Source organism: Pagrus major, chromosome 19 (genome assembly GCF_040436345.1).
Source record: "Pagrus major chromosome 19, Pma_NU_1.0".
Classification (NCBI taxonomy): domain Eukaryota; kingdom Metazoa; phylum Chordata; class Actinopteri; order Spariformes; family Sparidae; genus Pagrus; species Pagrus major.
Window position 1 is genome coordinate 27,681,573 of NC_133233.1, and position 19,763 is coordinate 27,701,335.

Genomic DNA, 19,763 nt, shown 5'->3' on the forward strand with positions numbered 1-19,763 from the left:
GTGTGTGCGTGTTTGTGTGTGCGTGTGTGTGTGTGTGTGTGTGTGTGTGTGTGTGTGTGTGTGAGCGAGAGAGAGAGAGATGGGAGGATCAGGACAACAGAGAGAGAGAGGGAGTCAGAGAGCATCACTGCCTTCACAACTCTTTAGCATCAAGCTTTGTTTCCAGGGTGTGTGTGTGTGTGTGTGTGTGTGTGTGTGTGTGTGTGTGTGTGTGTGTGCTCTCTCTCCCTCTGTAACATCTCACTTACTCTGTTTCTCGTGCTCTTAATTGAGTTGAACGTTGGACAGAGGATAAAGAACACGGAGGCTCGTGTTGACCCGTGTTTTTGTCTCCGTCCTCGTGTTGTCCACGTTCCACATCGCCGGTCTTTAATTCTCTCTCTGGTTTCTCTCGTTTCACCTCGGTTCCCCCTCGTTCTCCTCCCAGCTCACTGTGGACGTTTGGAAACTGTGAAGTGAACTCTGCTGAGTAACAGTCAGTGTTTGTGAACTCCTCCTGAACCTCCGGGACAATCTGACCCAGTCGCTGTAGAAAATAAAATAACATTCCTGCCTCACAGAAAACTGAATTTGGTGGATTGTTGATGAGAAATAATTTATATAAGCAGCAGCTGCAGTGTAAAATGCAGTTACTGCAGATTAAACCACTGTTACCATACCAACCCAGTCACCAGAAGAAATGTCAGCTCAGTATGTTTCTGCTAAACGCCAGGTGAGTTCAAACTCACCGTTTCTGTCATGTTTAGGTTGAATTCTGTGTTTGTCTCTCGTCACGGCGCTGAGCTGACGCTCTGTGAGGTTTCGACACAAACACCTCTCGGTCGGGGTTAGAAAACATCACGGTTTGGATTAAAACACCTGTTCTGGTCGCCTCGCTCGCTGATGGAGCTGGAAGGTGTCCTTCAAATGATCCAGTGGTGTGACTCTGGCCGTCGTCTGGCAGCCTGGTTGTCTGTGATAAATCAGCTGACGGATGTTAAAAGTTGTTTGTTACTGAACGTTATCTGGGTTTTGCAGAACTGTCAGAGATTCTTCTAGTAAAGTTTCCACACGTGTTCACTCGTCTGTCGGCGGCGCTCTCGACTTCCTTCTCGTCTTTACAGAAACAGATCAGTGCTTGAAGTTTTGGTTCTGTCAGTGTTAGACCTCCCTCACTGGAGACACCATGATGTTGTGTATTAGTTAGTTAATATGATCCAAGGTGCCCAAAAGTTTCCCCTGTGAGGGTCAAAACTGGAGGTCTACTGTCGTGTGACATGCAAAATGATACGAGGATCCCAAATTCCCTTTATCGACTGACCTTCTACACAACTGCTGACAAGTTCACCTCAACAAAGTCATCTTGGTTCGTCTTTCCACTGTTGATCCGCTGATTCGGTCCCGATAAATCCTTAATCCACCGACTTATGTGAAAACATTCCTGCTCCGGACGTTAAATACGATGGATACGGGAGACACAAGCCGGAGCTACTTACAGCCGCAGTGACACAGAAGTGTGCAAAGGAATTAGACGTCATTAAATTATGATGTAATATTATCAATTAAGACAACAGTTTATTGATCCTGGAGGGGGAATATACAAGATACCCAGCAGATTAACTATATAGAGCAGTTACAGCACCTTTACCATCTGGAATATTAAAGTAATGAACACATTAATGCTTAATTAATGTTTCATTCTGCATAATGTGTACTTTTACTTTTGGTACTTTAAGTATGTTTTGAAGATCTGAGTACTTCTTCCAAACAAAAAGACTCCTGTTCATATTTCTGTAACTCTATCATGAATCAAACCTGTGACATCATCATTGCTGTCGCTGTCCAGATGTTGATGAGGAGTGAAGCCGCTCGGCCTCCTGCTGACTGACAGCGACCTGCAGCAGCAGTAACACAGGTGTTCTCCTCCGTCACTAACAGACGCGGCCGCCTCGTTTTCTTGTGAAACACGTCACATTTAGACGTCTAAATTATTCATGCGGATGTTGTTTATTTTAGCGAGGCTCCTCGCTGGCTCAGCAACATAAATGTGAAATTATTTTTTATTATTTCCAACAATTTTTTTGCCGGTGCGTGACCCAGTTAAATAATGTACCAGCAGGAAGGTTCTGCTGAAGTCTAAACAGGGTCAGTCAGCAGCTTGGTTCAGGTACAGCTCCGTCTCTGTCTCTCTCATTCAGAGCTGCCCGACACCACCTCGGGCTCCGTTTGGTGCCTGGCTCAAGGGCAACTTCTTCATGTCAGAGGCAGATTTATTTATTCTCAGTAAGGATGGTTTCCTTAAAAGAAATAAACACAACAAACAACAAACAACAAACAAACATCGATACTTAAATTATATGAACTCAAACGTGTCTGGCTGCCACATGCTCAGAAAGTAAACGAGTACAACTCTCAAAGTGTCGAGAAAGGGCTTGAAAATTAAAACCGTACACCGTCTGAGTTCCCTCTGAGTGTCTCGTGCTTAACGCCTCGTTAACGTTCAAACTCCTCAGAAACAGTAAAAACCTCCTCGTTTGTGTTTTGAAGTGCAATGATCTTTATTTCCTCTAGAAGTTACCGTTATTTTTAAAAGTCAGATACAGCAGCTTCATCAGTGATGAAGTCAAAACAGCTGTTTAAGTGTTTTCATCACGTCTTACTCCTAATATCACCTGTTCACCTGCAAGAAACCCACTTCTTATGTATTTTTAATGGTATTTTAGAGTTTGTAACTTCCTGGAAAATCCTTAAAAATGCGACTCAGCGATGACTCACCCTGCACTCGGGGGCATATATACATTTTTCACCCCATGAACTCTTTCTTTATTTTGTAACGCTGCCGTGGACGTCTGAAGAAGAAGAACGTCACCTGACCTCACAGATAACCGGACAGAAACACAACTTTATAACTTGATCCAGTGATTTGGGTGAAACTGGGTCGTGTTTTATGGATGTAACTGCTGACAAACCTTCTGATAACCAGCAGCTTCTCAGTGAAAACCCCCGGACTGGAGAACGATGATGGCGTGAAGGACGTAACCTACATTTTTGCACGTGAATGGCTGTGTGGTTAAGTTAGCAATTTTACTACAGTATCCTTATTTACATGCCACCGCCACATGTTGATAACGCATCATCACTTTGCGCGGCAGAAGTTAGCGTGTTCACCCGGGTCTTACGTTTAGAAGAGTCCCGGGTGTAAATGCAGAGTTTACACATCCCATCGCACACAAAAGCCTGATGTTAGCGGGTTTAAGTGGGATTTCTGACCGGTGGGAAAGGAGGATTACTTTAGCGTGTTCAATCATGTCACTTACTTACGTTACATAACTTGAGAGGGAGCCGACTTTGACACTTGGTCACACACAGGACCGAAACCCGAGTGTCCTCAGGGAACCCGGCCCTGAACACCCCTGACCGTTCGCTCGCTCTTAATGTTACGACAACAGCGTCACACTGCCGGATTAAAACCAGAAATCCAGGCGAGCTCTTCACTCCAGCTACGACGCACATAAACACTGAAACACTTGACGGTACGTAAACGCAACCGTACATCGTTACAGTGTGTTCGAGCAGCGGAGAGGTCGTGAGGAAGTTAAAGCCGATAAAGTCTCCAGATATTCAGTCGTTTGTCTTCACTGAAGCGTCGCAGCTTGTGCCGTCTGTAACAGCAGGGGACAGAAAGTGTCTCCCAGTCGGACAGTTGTTGGACAAAAAACTCCTTCAGAGTCTCTGATAAAATAAAAACTGCAGAGAAGGTGGGCAAAAAGAAGGAAGGAAGGAAGGAAGGAAGGAAGGAAGGAAGGAAGGTCTCTGCTGTCTCGTCTGTCTCGTCTGTCTCGTCTGTCTCTTCTGTCTCTTCAGTCTCTTCTGTCTCGTCTGTCTCTTCTGTCTCTTCAGTCTCTTCTGTCTCGTCTGTCTCTTCAGTCTCTTCTTCTCGTCTGTCTCTGAGTCTTTGGAGGAAAAATAAGAAAAGACGTAGGTGGACAGGGAGAGAGAGACAGTGGCAGAGCGAGGTAGCAGTTGTATGGCAGCGAGCCGTCCTGTCTCAGGTTTCATGTCAGTGATATCTGTTTGTTTTGCTTTCCAGAGGACTCGATGGTCGTCCAACACAACACATTAAGACTGAGCCCAGGACTATTTATAGCTCCCTGTGTCTCTGCGTGGACGCCGCTGTCCCACCAACGTGTTTTCAGTTGTTTTAGATCCAGTCGGCGATGACGGATGATGTAATCATGTCAGCGTCAATCAAACCTCCTGCTCGTTAAGTCTTTTTGTTCTGCTGGCTGATTTTAAAGGAGCACTCTGTAGTTTTAATGAGAAGAGAAGGATCCTCAACAAACTGAACAAACAAACCGACCTTGAAGGACAACACAGTTTACACTGTTTTACTCTGTTTATCTGTGGCGGACCCTGCCACCTTTCCAGCTTGAAACAGTGTTCTGGGACCTTATCTTCCTCTGAGAACAGCTTATTTATTTAAATGTCTTTCTATTAAAACTACGCAGTGCCCCTTTAACAGTATTGCGTCAAGCACAGGTTTAAGTACAGTGTATTGATGTTCAGGCTAACGTTTTACTCCACAGAGGGTAACTTTATGTGTACTTTTAATTGATGACATATCAGGGGGCTTTTATTGTGAAGAATTTATAACAAATGCAACACCAAATTAGCGTAGCTTTAGCGGCGATGGCTCTGAGGAAGCGTATTTCCACCAGGTAGCCCTGCTGTCAGGTAAATGCAAATCCCTGCCACGCTGGGCCGGCAGGGAGAAGCCCAGCTAGCACATGTGTGTGGAAACTGTGTTGGTTCTGACTCGAGCTGAGGATCTAAGAGAACTCGTGGTTTTATGTTCTACAAGCTTCAGTCTGTTAAGAGCTTCATAAAACAACAGCATCGCTCCAAACTGGAGCTGGAGGCCGGCAGCGGCGAGGCTAACAGTTATGCTAACAGCACCAGCCTCTGCTGCTCGGTGCCGCATTCATTCATCCTCCCTCCCGTTTTCTCCCCCAGCTGTAATTTCTCGCCGTCCTCCCTCCCTCTCTCTCTCTCCCCCTCTCCATATCTCTGGGCCCATCTCTGCTCTCGCTGCAGGTCTGTTGTACGTAATTTATTTTCGGTACACAAACAGCTCACTGTAAATAGAAGCTGTTAAGCTGCTCCGGCACTCTGTTTTAATAGACCCCGTGTTTGGTTATGTAATGATTAAATAGCCGTCCTGCGCTTTAATGGCGTCATAAATCACCGAATGTGGTTTTACTGTCTCATAAAGCAGGAATCAGCTGGTGGAGGTGGGCACGGTCAACAGCCGAGGTCAAAGGTCACACCGAGTGTTTACAGTGTCGGTCATTCATGTATTCACACTGTGGCTGAGCTGAAGGAGCCGCAGACAGACGGGCTGATGACACAATCTGAAAATGTCTTCCAACGACTTCCATTCTGATCATTTAAACACAATTATTAGATGTTTTTGACACGAACTGTTGCATTGAACAAATCTGAAAACAAATCTGTCCACACATTATGTACCAAAGGCTGGATTCTGCCTTTTGGACCTTTATTTTGAAAGAAATTTAAATTTAAAGATAGAATATTTAATATTTCTGCATTGATAACACATGCAGAATAGGGCAGAATACCTTAAGGGTGTTTAAAAAACGAAGTAAAACATGCTAATGACATGGATAAAAGTATTTCTAACACTTTCTCTGGTTCTTGTCTTGTAAAACAAATATTTTATGTATCCGTCTGATTTCCTGAGAGGGTTTAATAGTTAGTCCAGAGGCGCCCGGTGCATCTACTCCTCCCTCCGCCATTTAGAATTTCTGATGCCATCTCCCATGATGAAAAAGACAATAGTCAACTGGAATGGAGGACGAGGCTCTGGGACATAAAAATGGCTTCTGAATATCCGTCTATTGTTGAAGACACATGCATGAAATGACCTCCGACAGAACAGGAATCAGGCTGGACCCAAACCAGTTAATCACCAGGTCAGGAACAGGTTCTCGTGAGGTCAGGACGAGTCCCTCTGGTGACATGAGGCCATAAGTCAGACGATATAATTACCCAGGATTCACTTCTGCCCCAAACCCTTAAAGGTTTAAAAGCAGCCGTGACTGCGGTGATAAACACACGAGCTGGTGTGTTTGTGACTCTGTTCTGCTGCGTGTACACCAGCTGACTCCGTCTGCAGCTGCTGTGTGTGTGTGTGTGTGTGTGTGTGTGTGTGTGTGTGTGTGTGTGTGTGTGTGTGTTTGTGTGTTTGCTGCCCTGGAATGGCAGCTTGTAAAGCCGACTGCGACCCCCGGCGCTCCTCACGCCTCCGCAGTCTCTTTCTGCCAACCTCTGACTCCTGCAGAGGTCAGGACCCGGCTAACAGATGAACAGGTGTTGTCTGCAGGTGGACGGAGACGGACGCCGCGGCTCCGCTTTGATTTCTCTGAATTAGTCGACATCAAAACGGCCTCCTGTTTCTGTCCTGCAACACTGTAGAGTTAAAGTTACAGTCCAGTCGAGTCCGGATCCACAAACAAGCAGAACCTTGTGCTTCTGTGGAGAAATGAGCTCGTTTTAAGATAAAGAAATGTCAAGAACGAGATAAATCAAGCTGCCATGACACATTTGTCCTTAAAGGAACAGTTCACCCAGAAATTAAAATTCAGTCATTATCCTAAATTGCAAGAAGATTAAGGATCTGAAAGATTATCCTGGTAAAACTTTTTCCCCGGCAGATCACAAATCATAAACACAGGAGAGAAAACAGTTTAGATCAAGTGAACACTTTTTTTAAATTAATTATGGTAATCTGAGTAGTTGTAATTAGTTACTTCCACCCTGCACAAACCGATATGTCGCACTAAAGGAGAGGGAAAAACAAAAAAAACACAACAGGTCACTTTAAGATTGTTTTTTGTTTTTTAAAAAAGGGTATACATAAAGAACAATAATCTTGTGGAGAAGCCGACCTCTGGATGTCGTCAGTCTGTTTTTTGGTGATTTCTTTGAGATCATGAGCTCATCTCACAACATTTTTAGCAGCTCTGCATATCTGCATCGATCAATCTCTTCAAATCATCTTCTCCTCTCGTTTTCTTCCATCCTGAAGATAAAATACGACTTCTTTCTGCACTTGTTGGCACAAAAACATGCAGAGACAAAGTGTGTTGTGTGCGTCCTCGTTAGTCTGAAGACGAACTACATGCAGCGCTTCACTTTAACGATGAATGGATGAAATATCTGCCGTCGCTGTGGCAGCTGCGAGCTCAACCACCATCTGAATGGATCGGGGCTGTTACTTCTTTCAGACCAGCGGAGAGAAAACGTCAGATTGCTCCTTTAACACCTGTGTGGAGCGGATCTTTAAGTCTGATTCTTTTACTTTAATTAAAGTAATCTGATTACATGTGATTTATTACTTAACAGGCCCTGAATGTGTTTCCGCCTGCAGCTCCTCTCCGGCTGCACAATAGAAACAGCTTATGAATAGAAATACATTTAAACCCTCATTATGGACGTCAACTGTCAGGAGGCTTCAGCCCGAGGCTGCTGCGTGTGTGTGTGTAACGTTATCCACTTTTTGTGTGCATCCCTTTTCACGTGTAAGTGTGTGTCAGAGATTAGGTGTGTATTCAGGTCCGTTTGGCTTCACCTTTGTGTGTGTGTGTGTGTGTGTGTGTCTGTGTGTGTCCAAGGCTGGCATTCGTCACAGCGGCCGCTCTCTGTTCCCAGACTCTGAATGTATTCATGAGTTAGCTGTTGACTCAGGTAGTTGGTTCACCTGTCCACACACACACATACACATATATATACACAAACATAGTACACACACACACACGCACGCACACACACACCCCTGCTGTGTCTTTGTCCAGACATTCAACAAAACTTGCCAATTTTCCCTCCTCAGCCCTCAGCAGAAAACCTGTCTCCTATCCCTCCATCTCCCTCGTCCCTTTGTAAAGTTAAACTCCCATGATGCTTAGCAAACAGGGACCTTTGAAGTCGCCCGGGATGGGGGGATGAGGGGGGATTTCCTGACGTCTAGTTTTGTCCAGATCTCAGAGTCAAAGTGAACAGACGGCAGTTTTCTTGGCGGTGGGAGGGAAGGTTTGGGAGGTGATGCCTCTCTGTTTTCTCAGCCAGGACTCCTGTCGGTTATGTAACATGAAATCTGACTCATTCAGCTCTGAATGCAGCAAAATGATGCTGATGATCACACAAGCACAGACAACACTTTATTCAGATAATACCTACGACAACACGTGTACTGATACTCATACTACAGCTTATACAGGTACTGTTAAATACTCCTCATGCCCGAACCACCAATAAACTGATGCCTCATGTCACCACCTCAGTCAGAAGAGACGGATCCGATCTGGTCCTCTCTTCGTCGGCAGCATGATGTTATAAAGCCCTTAACAGAGAGCGTGTGAGTCAGGAAGTATTGTGAGACGTATAAACAATTCTTTTATTAACCAATCGGAGGGCAGCATGTTGAGATTAATGTGTTTTCACTTGTTCTTCGCAACATAAATACAATTACAGTCTGTTCAGGGTGGATGTAGATTAGATATTTCCTTGGTGGCTTTCCTCAGATTAATAGGACAACGTGAGTCAGTCATTAGTGGTTCTGATCGGTTGTTTCCGTCTGTTTTCCTCAGCAGAAAGACGATATCAGCCTATCGGAGGGCAGCACGGTGGACCTGAGGAAGCCTGGAGAGGAAGAGGATGAGTACTCAGAGATGGCTGAAGAGGCCATGGACCCGGACAACTGCTTCCCAGAGGGTCAGCACACACACACACACACACACACACACACACACACACACACACACACACACACACACACACACATGCACAGAGCAGCAGAACAGTTCTGAAGACTCTTGACCAATATGGACGATCGTTTGGAGTAACTGAGTCGCAGAGAGCAGTCGCAGTTCACAATGAAGAGACCACCAGGTCAGACACAATTTACACTTCCACACAGTGAAACACAACATTTCATCTTCAATTTCACTGTGACAGTATTTTCTGTGAAAGAAATGTGCAGCTGAAACAATTGGCCAATTAATTAACCACAAATTTGCTGAAAGGTTCAGGTCGTTCATCAAGGAGAACGTTGAACATCACCCTGACTATAAGGACTTGTTGCTTTACTCTTAAAATGCATAGAATTTACATGAATTTACATCTTCATCCAAACACCAAAATATAAAATAATATGGTGAGCAACAAAAGGTAGTGGACACGATAAAGTCAGTGTTCTTCAAACCCCCCAAAAAGTATAGGTAATCTTGATGTGACTTTGTTTCATGAACAGATTTGCTGTTTATTTGGGTGAAAAAAGCAACCTAAAAGTCTCCTGAGATCATAAAAGTTGTCTAACATATAAAATTGCAGCGAGTTAACAGAACGATGTCTTTTATCTGTGAATGTTTTGAGACTGTAACCACTCAGTTGCACACACCTTCCACTAACCATGAGCCCATCCCACCACCGGCTTGCCCCAATACTCTCATAATGAGATTAATGATCCTGTAGCCACTAACCCAGGTGAAACGCAAACACCTTGTTTCCTTCCTGACTCAGCCAGTTTCCCGCTGGAGCACAGAGATTTGTCTTAGAGCCAGTCCAGCACCGCTAGCATGACCACGACACAGAGAACGAGGAGGGAGGGAAAAGATGGGGGAACACCAGAGTAAATTAAACCCCCAGAGAGCTGAGATAACCTTTGACGTCTTATTGGTGGCCAAGTAAATGCAAGAGAACATTTATATATGTCGCTATGCAGATGACACGCAGCTGTACATGCACTTATTACCCGATAATGTTAGCCCTACTTAAAGAGTTGTTCAGAGTTTGATCAGATCAACTAAGAAGTAAAAGAGAAGAGAAGCTTCATATTCAACATCAACACAGCCCACTGTCACCTGTAGTGTCACCTGTAGTGTCACCTGTAGTGTCACCTGTGGTGTCACCTGTAGTGTAACCTGTGGTTTTTAAACTTGATTATTTTGCTCAGTTCATTAAGAAAGACAATAACTTCTCCTCAAGTCTCAGTTAAAAATAACACTGGATCACAGTTTTGTTTGTCGTTCAGTGTTTTGGTAAATTTAAATAATGCATTTAATTTAGGTTAAAACTAAACCGAGGTTTACTGAAAGGTTTAAATTGAATCTTACACAAATTTAAGCTAGATTTAAAGTTTGACACAACACAATCTATCAAAGATTTCAGGCCTTCACACACCAGGATGTGACAAATCACATTCATCGGGTTCATCTCAGCTGATTGTCCCAGGGCTCCAGTGTGGTTTGTAATATTGTATTGATGAAGTAAATGTTAAAACTCCAACGTTTCACACAAACTAACCAATGGAGGCAGCGGTATACGTTCTGTGAGCTAAAATGACTGCTTTTATCAATGGAGTCTGGTGGACTTGAAGAGGACTCAGGTGGATATAATAGCTTCAGTTCTCCATCAGTAAATCTCACATGAACAGCAGCATCGAGGTCACATTGTCTTTATTATGTTGCGTCCTGTGGAATGTAAAACAGGGTGATGACAAACATAAACAATCAACAGGTCTGCCATTCCTACAACATGATTGTCTATTTTTGCCTTATTAGTCAAAATACATGATTGTTTTTGCAATAATTATATTTTCCAAGTCGTCCTCAGCCTCACAGTAAGTGAGCAGGTCGGTGCTTCATGGTTTGAAAATGTAAGTCACATGTTGGTTTCATTAACCATGAGCCCATTCCACCGTCCGCATGCCCCAATACTTTCATCATTAGATTTATGATAGTGGCTAGCCCAGGTGAAAAGCAAACACCTTGTTTCCTTCCTGACTCAGCCAGTTTCCTCCTGGAGCACAGAGATTTGTCTCACATAAAGAGAGCGGCCACGACACACAGACATACAGGAATAATATTAAAGAGTGAAGGTACGCATGTTTGTATGTTATGGATTCAGTTTTGCCTAAAATGTCTCGCTCCTGATCAGAGCTCAGTGACAAAGAAGAATTCAGATTGTTCAAACTCGACGTTGCCCGTTTGACTTTCAGAGGTAAGTTGAGGTGAGCTCAGACAGAATTAGGGCAGGCAGCTGGAAAACCCTCGGCGTAGAACAAAAACAACAAAAAGCATTTCCCAACACCTGCAGTGACTACAGACCCCAAGGTCCAATATATGATATTTGTAGCTGCAGATATTCACCGTTTGAGCGAACATCCTGCTTTGGGACACAAACTGTTACACACAGAGTTTGTACCCACCTGGATTTTATTTCCCCTGCATCTAACGTTAATGCTTCATGCTTCAATTAGACCTTAACAGCAGTTAATGATCAATATTGGATTTTTTATTTCAGGCTAATTTTCAGCCCTTGTCAGGTGCGATGCTGAGACATGCTGCCTTTCCTTCCATCTCTGTTAAAGCAGCTTGAACATCGTTCAATCTGGGCTGAGTTTGAAAGACAGGCTGAAGATAAAAAGTCCGGACTTGCATTTTGTTATTGTCTTCCATCGTCAGGTCTGAAAAACCAGTGCGTCCAATTCATAATTTTATTGATTAAGATGTTTTTTCTGGATGTGTCCTGATGAGGTTTATGATCTGCTGCTTTCTGCTGCTCACCAATGCATTCATGATGACAGATGTGAACGTGACACACCAGAAGACAAACAGGAAGGTAAACTCGTCTCCTGGCAAAGTGAAAGGAGTTAGTTGCCTACAGACACTCACTCCCCTTTTCCCTTCAGGAGGCAACAGCCAATGTTTCGGGCCAGCGGATATCCGGATTACAGATATCTGGGCCAAGACTTCCTCTTCAGTCATTGTTCGCAGCCCAATTAGGAACTCGGTACGCGAGAATGAAGTTGATGGACGACGTCTACGACTGCAGATTAATTTTAAAAATGCTGATAAAAAGCTAAATCATCATCAGATAATAGCCCGTGCGTTTCAGCTCCTTGCTCTCCGCACAGACTGCTTACCTGCAGCCAAAGCTCGCTCAAATGTGATTGGCCAACACAACACAGACTACAAATGGAAACCAGAACGCTTCTGATACCAAAATCTGGTCCCTCACCTCTAGATTCTGCACTCACATGAAGGCGTGAGGAGGATATGTTTATAGAGATTGGTTAAAAATTCACTTCTCATTTAAAGCACTTAGCGCTTTCACACAGCTCAGCACAATCAGCCAATTAAACTCAAGAGAACAAATAAAACATGAAGACACGATAAACAGAAGAGGAAGAAATGAAATGCAAATTATTGTTGATTATATTTACTAATCAAGACGCTGTGCTACATTATAAAAACAATAGACATGATGCCACAATTAAAGACACACGTGCATCCATTGGTATTGATATTAATGAGTCCGTCCCTGGTTATAACTCGGCCGTGTCAGTTGTGACGAGTTACAGGTTCACTTCTGCAGGCCTGTTTCCTGCAAGAGGTGCTTTGGATGGAAGCGGCTGCCAAACGGCAGATGTTGTATTAGCTTTGATTCATTTAGAAGATTGATGCGTCCATCGCAACTGTCCCAACACGCCGCCTGGTTCTTCCTGATTCAGCAGAGTCCTTCACAGCAGGCAGACGTTTGTCACCAGCTGGACTCGGATCAGCTGCCGGAGCACCGACGGGAGAGGGATGAAACATGAACAAAAGTCGTCTTCTGCACCACAGTTCTGACATCGGCACGTCTGTGTTAGTTGGTGAGATACATGACGAGCTGGTGAAGAGGAGCGACGCAAAGGAAATGACAGAGGAGGAAACAAAAGGCCTGGAAGGGAAAAAACAAAGAAAGAACACAAGGAAGTAGAAAAGAAGACATGGAAGAAGAGAGACGAAGAAGGTGGAGGAAGAGAAGAGAGCAAAGTAGTTTTAAGTGGAAGAAAAAGGAAAAAGGAAGGAAATGCAAGGAAAGGAGGAAGGATTTAGATGAAAAGAGGTGAGGAAGAAGAGAGGATAAACAAAATACGAAACGGAGAGGAAACAGAAGGAGAGAGGAAAAAGATGCAGAACAAACTGGACCGTTGACCTCGCTGGCATCTCTGCTTCCTCTCCTGTCACCCTACATTTGAGAAAAGAAGAAAAGAACAGACGATAGAAAGAAGAAAAGAGCGCTGAGCGAACTGAGAAGACACGAAATGAACAAAGAACATCAGGAAAGAAGACGTGAGGAGAGAGGACAGGAAATGAGACGGAAGGAAGGGAGACGATGGCGGACTTTGACCTCTTGACCCTCCTGGTGTGAACAGATTTTGGGGACAGAAACAGAACTGGACCTCCTGCCTGCTGCTGCCGCTTGGCTTCCCTCCTGACTCAGCTCTCAGTCCCCTCACACTGGACCAGTACCACCAGTATGCTGACACAGCGCTGTGTTACTGTGTGTGTGTGTGTGTGTGGGTGCAGTGGCTCGTGCGACTCGGCCAGCTGCTGCAGAAGTAGGCCAGAAACTTCACTAACCACAGCAGGCAGACACCAGCTGTGTGTGTGTGTGTGTGTGTGTGTGTGTGTGTGTGTGTGTGTGTGTGTGTGTGTGTGTGTGTGTGTGAGGATATCAGGAGGGAGCTGATTGTGTTGGAGTGTGTGTTTGTGTTTGTGTGCAGAGACAAAACGGCCATCTGGACAACACGTCCTCGTACCTAAACGACTGAATAGTTGATGGCCTGTGACTTCCAGCGCGACACTTATCACACAATGACCACTGCAGCGTAGCAGAGACGGACGAACCGGACCTTCGTCGCACAGTCAGTTTGGGGAGGTTTAGGAAAACATCTTGCGTTGGTTTAAAATGATTAAATAAGCAACTGAAGTTACATCATCTAGGTGACGTAAGTTAAACAAATACTACGTAACGTCTGCTGCCAGAGGCCTCTCTATTAAAACAAGACAAAAGAAGTGAGCTGAGCGGAGCTGGATCCAGAGATTCTGGATCAGATCCAGACCTCCTGGAGGAGTAAACACCCAGAGTTCACTGACGGGAGGAGAGCTCAGAGTTACTTTTGAACTTGTGGATTTATCTTCACTCCTGTTTATCAGCCTGACTGCAGCAGTGATCCGGAGGTGACCTCCACTGTCGGGTGGTTCTGTTCTGTACTGTTGACTGCTGACTGGAGCTGGAGGGGAAATGGACTTTACTTCATGAACGTAATGTTACAGAGAGGAGACAGAGAACCAGAACCAGAACCAGAGTCTCTGCTGAGTGCTGACTTCACTCAGAGCTTCAGCTCAACTCTCTGATGTGTTAAAGTTTTCTTCTGGTTGTGTTTGGTCTCGTTCTCAGACTTCCTCTCTCTGACTCTCTCCTGAAGTTACAGACGACCAGATGAAACTCAGCGTCCCCTCGAGGACACTGGAGGATTTCTCTGCTTTAACTTTGTTGGAAACATTTGCGACGATGTGAGAACACAACTCAACAACATGAAGAACAAAGGTCCAGTCATTTCTAGACGTTTGACTGCAGGTTTCATGAATCAAATTCATGGTCTCCAGAGTGAAAGTGCTGAGCTTGCTCCGCCTCGTCCTCCTCTTTATTCTTCTTCACCTGACTTCCGTCTTTGTTGCATTTTTTTTACTTGTATATTTTTATCTGGGTTCTTCATAAGTGGTGGAAATGCACAGCAGATGTGGCGTTCATGCAGAAAGTACTTCAGCTTTACTTCTGATGGGCGACGTGATTAACGACGAGCTTCCTCCACACGAGGCTCACCTGCTGTTGTGAAAACAGAATCGGCGGTGAAAAATCCAAAATGCAAGGTGTGTTTTTTGGCCAACTTTATAAAACTAATTGCTTGTCGAGGAGACTCAACAGAGCAGAGACGTACTGGAGAGAGACGCAGAGTTAAAGCAACACTATGTAAGCAAACTTTTAAAGTCCATCTGAAGAAGACCGTTGCTTTGTTTCACTGTCATCACCTTCAGACATCAGAGGTGCAGCTGATCCTCGTCGTTGTGATGGGCTGAGGGAAGATCTTTATCCCTCTGTGTGACGGTGTGAAGTGTCGTTGCGTCACTGAATCTTGCTTTGGGACCAGACTGTGGTGTCGGCTGTGTTGAAGTCAATGGGAGATGATGGAGAAACACACTAAAACCCAACATATCGACATGGTCTGACTTCTGATGAAGAAATATCCACACGTTGTTCCACGTTGTTTGTGTTCGCACTGCTGTTGGCGATGTAAACCAGTCATGTGGGAAGAAATTCAGCGTTTCCCCTCCTCTCTGGAGTGTGTTCTCTGGTTTTCTGGGGGCGTTTCTCCATCATCTCCCATTGCCTTCGTTTTTATTGAGGTTGGTTGGAGTTGCTGTTCAAAGAGGCCTCTGTTCAGACGGCCTGAATCCTGAGTGAGTCTCCGGCTTCAGTCCTGGTGTAAATGTCCTCTCTGCAGGACCCTGTGGTCCGCGGGGTGCTGCTGCTGTATAACATCTCAATAATAATCATTTGAAGTTGTTATTGATTAATTTCTGACACACAGCACTTTGTTTTGGCACCTTTTAGCTTTAACATGTTACATTTTACTGCAGAAATTATACGATTGATGATATTTACACCTGTGCTCATTTCACTTAAGTTTGTGTTTTTCTGCGTTTGCAGTTTATTTTCCACACGAAGCCGCTGCTTTGGTTATGAAGGATTGTGTGTGTGTGTGTGTGTGTGTGTGTGTGTGTGTGTGTGTGTGTGCTCCTTCATGCTGTGATTACAAAGCACAAACAGCAGCGTGCCTCCCCGCTGCTCCCACTGACTGTCAGTAAGACAGAGTGTGAGTCGAGGCCTGAACAGCGACGCTCCCCCACCGCTAATTATTCATCACGAGGGAAAAAGGTCGGTCGAACCGGGAAAATGGCAGCGAGCAGCGCTAACGAGTGGTAGAGCTGCAGCGTAAAACTCTTCAGATGGATGAAGGTCGGATGTTTTAGTGTTAGATTTACGGCTTCACCTGATGCAGGCAAACCAGACAGGGACCTGAGCTTAAAGGAACATTTTCAGAAATTCAGCTGCTCCAGTATGTTCTTCGTGGCAACAGTAGATTTACATGAAGATGAATTAATAAATGGGGGTGGGGGGGTTCACAGAGTGCAGTAAAGAGGAAGATAGCAACACCAGTTCAGCGTCCGTGGGCCTGGTTGTAGCAGTCGGTCCATGTTGACGATGGTGTTTTGGCTGATTCAGCGTGAAGAATTGGCGTCAGTGAGAGAAATCACTCTGATTGGACGTTTGGTGCAACTATGATTTAATCAGGTTTCAGAGTTAATCCTTGTTGGTGCAATCGAGCCTCACTCGAGCACTTTTCCTCTGGGCAACTTTCACTTTTAACAAATAATTATTTTAACACGATATCTTTACTTCGACTCGAGTGTGACTTCTTACAACACTGCACTACAGACTGAAGAGCTGCCTTGAAGCATTTTCACCAGCAGCGCCGAGTCAAACCGAGCAGAGCCAGGCCGGCAGGAGTGATGGAAGAACCGCAGGAGTGAATCTTTTCAGTCCGATAAATCAATAAAGAACCTGAGCTCCGTGTTGAAACATGTCTCTTCAATGCACGATTGGCATGTAAGTATTAATATGGACTTACCGACCGATACAAGCGTTCATCACTGCAGAAAATCTCCCGTTGTTGTGATCATGTGCAGACGTTACGCGTGCAAACAAACCTTCAAACCAGCGGGATTTCCCTCCAGGACAAAGAGAGCTACAAACGAGGACAGAGGAAGTTTACGTTCCTCACCCGTGTCACGGTGTTGCTGTTGTGTAATTGGCAGATGTTTCTCATGTTCGTGCGTGTTTATCAGGTGCAGCTAGCTCCGGGCTTTAGCGCTGTTAGCGGCGCGCTGCTGTTGTGCAAAGTCACGCAGGAAGAAGGAAGATGCAGCCAGCGAATGACAAGAAGAAGATCTGGATCTGTGCAGAGATTTAGTTACTGTTCCAGTTGTTATATATGAGGTCAGTTTCGTCTTGTTCGGTCATGTATAAATATGTAGTGGACGGATGTGTGTTGGCACGTTGTTCCATAACAGTTGGACAACAAAGAACGCAGCAATCAGAGCCAGAGGACGTCCGGAGGCTGAAATTTGACCAGTTCCACTTCCTGTTGTCGAGACAGAAACACTCACTGCGGCACGATTACTCATTATTTCACTGTTATCTCCAGTCAGCCTCACACACACACACACACACACACACACACACACACATGAATACACACAAGTACACACATGTAGCCTGCAGGTACAGATTCAGTATATCATTAGTCAGTGTGCATGCAGAAAAATAGCAGTGCATCAGCTCACATGAAAATATAGAAGTCCACTGAAGAGTCACACACACACACACACACACACACACACACACACACACACACACACACACACACATCTGCGCTGACAGCGGGCGTTAGATTAGCTGCCCCATTGGTCGTCTAAATGCCAACTCATTGGTTAATGTTGTGAAGCTGCACGACACGCGATTGAGAGGGAATAAATGTGTGTGTGTGTTTCTGCCTCGGTGGGCCGGCGGTGATGCCTCCAGAAGGAGCTGCAGCGGCGTTGATGGCGTCTCCTGCTCTGACGTCCTGTAACTGAAAGGTCTCAGGTTTGACTCCCACAGCAGAGAGAGTTTGTTGCTGAAGTGCCCTCGAGCAACTTTGTCACCTGTACCGTCATTCACAGACGGATAATCTGATATTATTGGTTGAAACCTGTTGGCTCATGCTTGCATTAACACAGAAATCATGACCAACTTTTACACTAAAATACAAAGAAATTTATTTTTTATAAGTGTTTTGTACGAAGCAGCTGCACAGTGTGACGTGGATCTGATCCAAAACGGTTTAAAAGGCAATTTTTCTGTAATCATTCATATTTTTTTCATAGTAAACAATAAAAGTAACCTTAACTTTGACCTGTGGAGATCTTCACCAAACGTTCTTGTTATATCCTGTTTAAAGTCCAGGAACCTCATTTATTAAGTGAACTTCCCTAACCCGCCGTCCTCTCATGGCTCATCACAGCTGTGGAGGTTACAAATGGGAATCTGAGTAAGGTTGTTGTTGGAAATGCTCGTAGGTTGAAGTATAAATCCAAGAACATCTTTATAAATGAGGCCCCAGTGATGGTTCATACAGAGCATATAATGTGAGCAGGAAACGTTTCTGCAAACCAAAGATACGTCCGAGTTGACATCTGTACAAAATCTTGCACATCACGTTTAAATGATGTGCCTGTTAGCTGATTGTCAGCCAAACGGCCGAGCACAGTTCGAGTCACACCACTGGATATATTTAAAGACACCTGCGGACATTTCCAGCTGTATTTTAAACCAAACCACAATGTTTTTTGTGCGTAAACCACCAGAACACACAGTTGTGACGAGAAAGAAATAGAAAATCAAACTGAAACAAACGTAAAGTTGCAACTTCAAGAAACCTTCAGTTTGAACTTTGAACTGAGCGAACATTTCTTCTTCTTCTATACTAATTATTTTATTTCAGGACATAAGATTTTAATATTTTAAATTCTTTCAGACGGTGTTAGAGATGTGTGTGTCTTTAATGTATGTGTGTGTTTGGGATGAGCACATTTATGCGGAGGCAACAAGGGTCAGATGCAATCACCTGGCGGGGGATCATTCAGCAGGATCTTTCTGAGTACTGTTCAATAACGGATCAATGGCGCTCGCAGCAGAGAGCGAGCGCGACCGAAGGACGCGTCGGCCCGACCAACAGGTGATGTAATGAGCCGCTCGATAAGAGTTTATTGCAGCAAAAGTGTTTATTACAGCTGCCCTCGGTACCAGCAGAGGGGGTTTCCTGACACACACACACACACACACATTGATAATAACTCTGCCAAGTGGGCTGATTGAGTGTCGGATTACCACTCGCTTGTTTTCATTGGATTACTCAACCGGCGTATCGGGGAAAAGCCTATTAGTAGCCATGGAAACAGAAAGCCAAGGTAATCAGAGCTCTAATTACAGAAGCAGGCGGACGCTGCAATCAGCGGAGTGGAGAGCAGCTTTTTCAGTCCGTCTGTTCCAGGAAACCGACAGAGAAGTCACCAGTCGCTGCCCACGAACATGTGTCAGTTACTTTGTGTTCATTCAAACTGGTATCTGCCGTGTTTTCAAACCAAGTATTGATGATACAAAGTATAAAAATGTTCTTTACATAGATCACATGTGAAGATCGTGTCTGACGGTGGGCTGATGTTCGATTCACGAAACCTGCAGTCAAACGTCTAGAAACGACTGGACCTGTGTTCTTCATGTTGTTGAGTTGTGTTCTCACATCATCTCAAATGTTTCCAACAAAGTTAAACAGAGAAATCCTCCAGTGTCCTCGAGGGGACGCTGAGTTTCATCTGGTCGTCTGTAACTTCAGCAGAGAGTCAGAGAGGAAGGAAGTCTGAGAACGAGACCAAACACAACGAGGAGAAAACTGTAACACATCAGAGAGTTGAGCTGAAGCTCTGAGTGAAGTCAGCACTCAGCAGAGACTCTGGTTCTGGTTCTGGTTCTGTCTCCTCTCTGTAACGTTACGTTCATGAAGTAAAGTCCATTTCCCCTCCAGCTCCAGTCAGCAGTCAACAGTACAGAACAGAACCACCCGACAGTGGAGGTCACCTCCGGATCACTGCTGCAGTCAGGCTGATAAACAGGAGTGAAGATAAATCCACAAGTTCAAAGTAACTCTGAGCTCTCCTCCCGTCGGTGAACGGCTCCGGATCAGAACCTGATGAGACTCCGGGTGTTTATTCCTCCCG

At 44.8% G+C, this 19,763-nt stretch overlaps 1 protein-coding gene across 1 annotated transcript in view; it reads left to right on the forward strand.

The window, feature by feature from the left end:
- Positions 1–19,763, forward strand: part of LOC141014356 (sodium channel protein type 3 subunit alpha-like) — a 261,166-nt gene that overhangs the window by 221,750 nt on the left and 19,653 nt on the right. Inside the window, 1 exon segment of the mRNA XM_073488095.1 lies at positions 8,646–8,769. Within this exon segment, the coding sequence (XP_073344196.1) occupies positions 8,646–8,769 (124 nt within the window).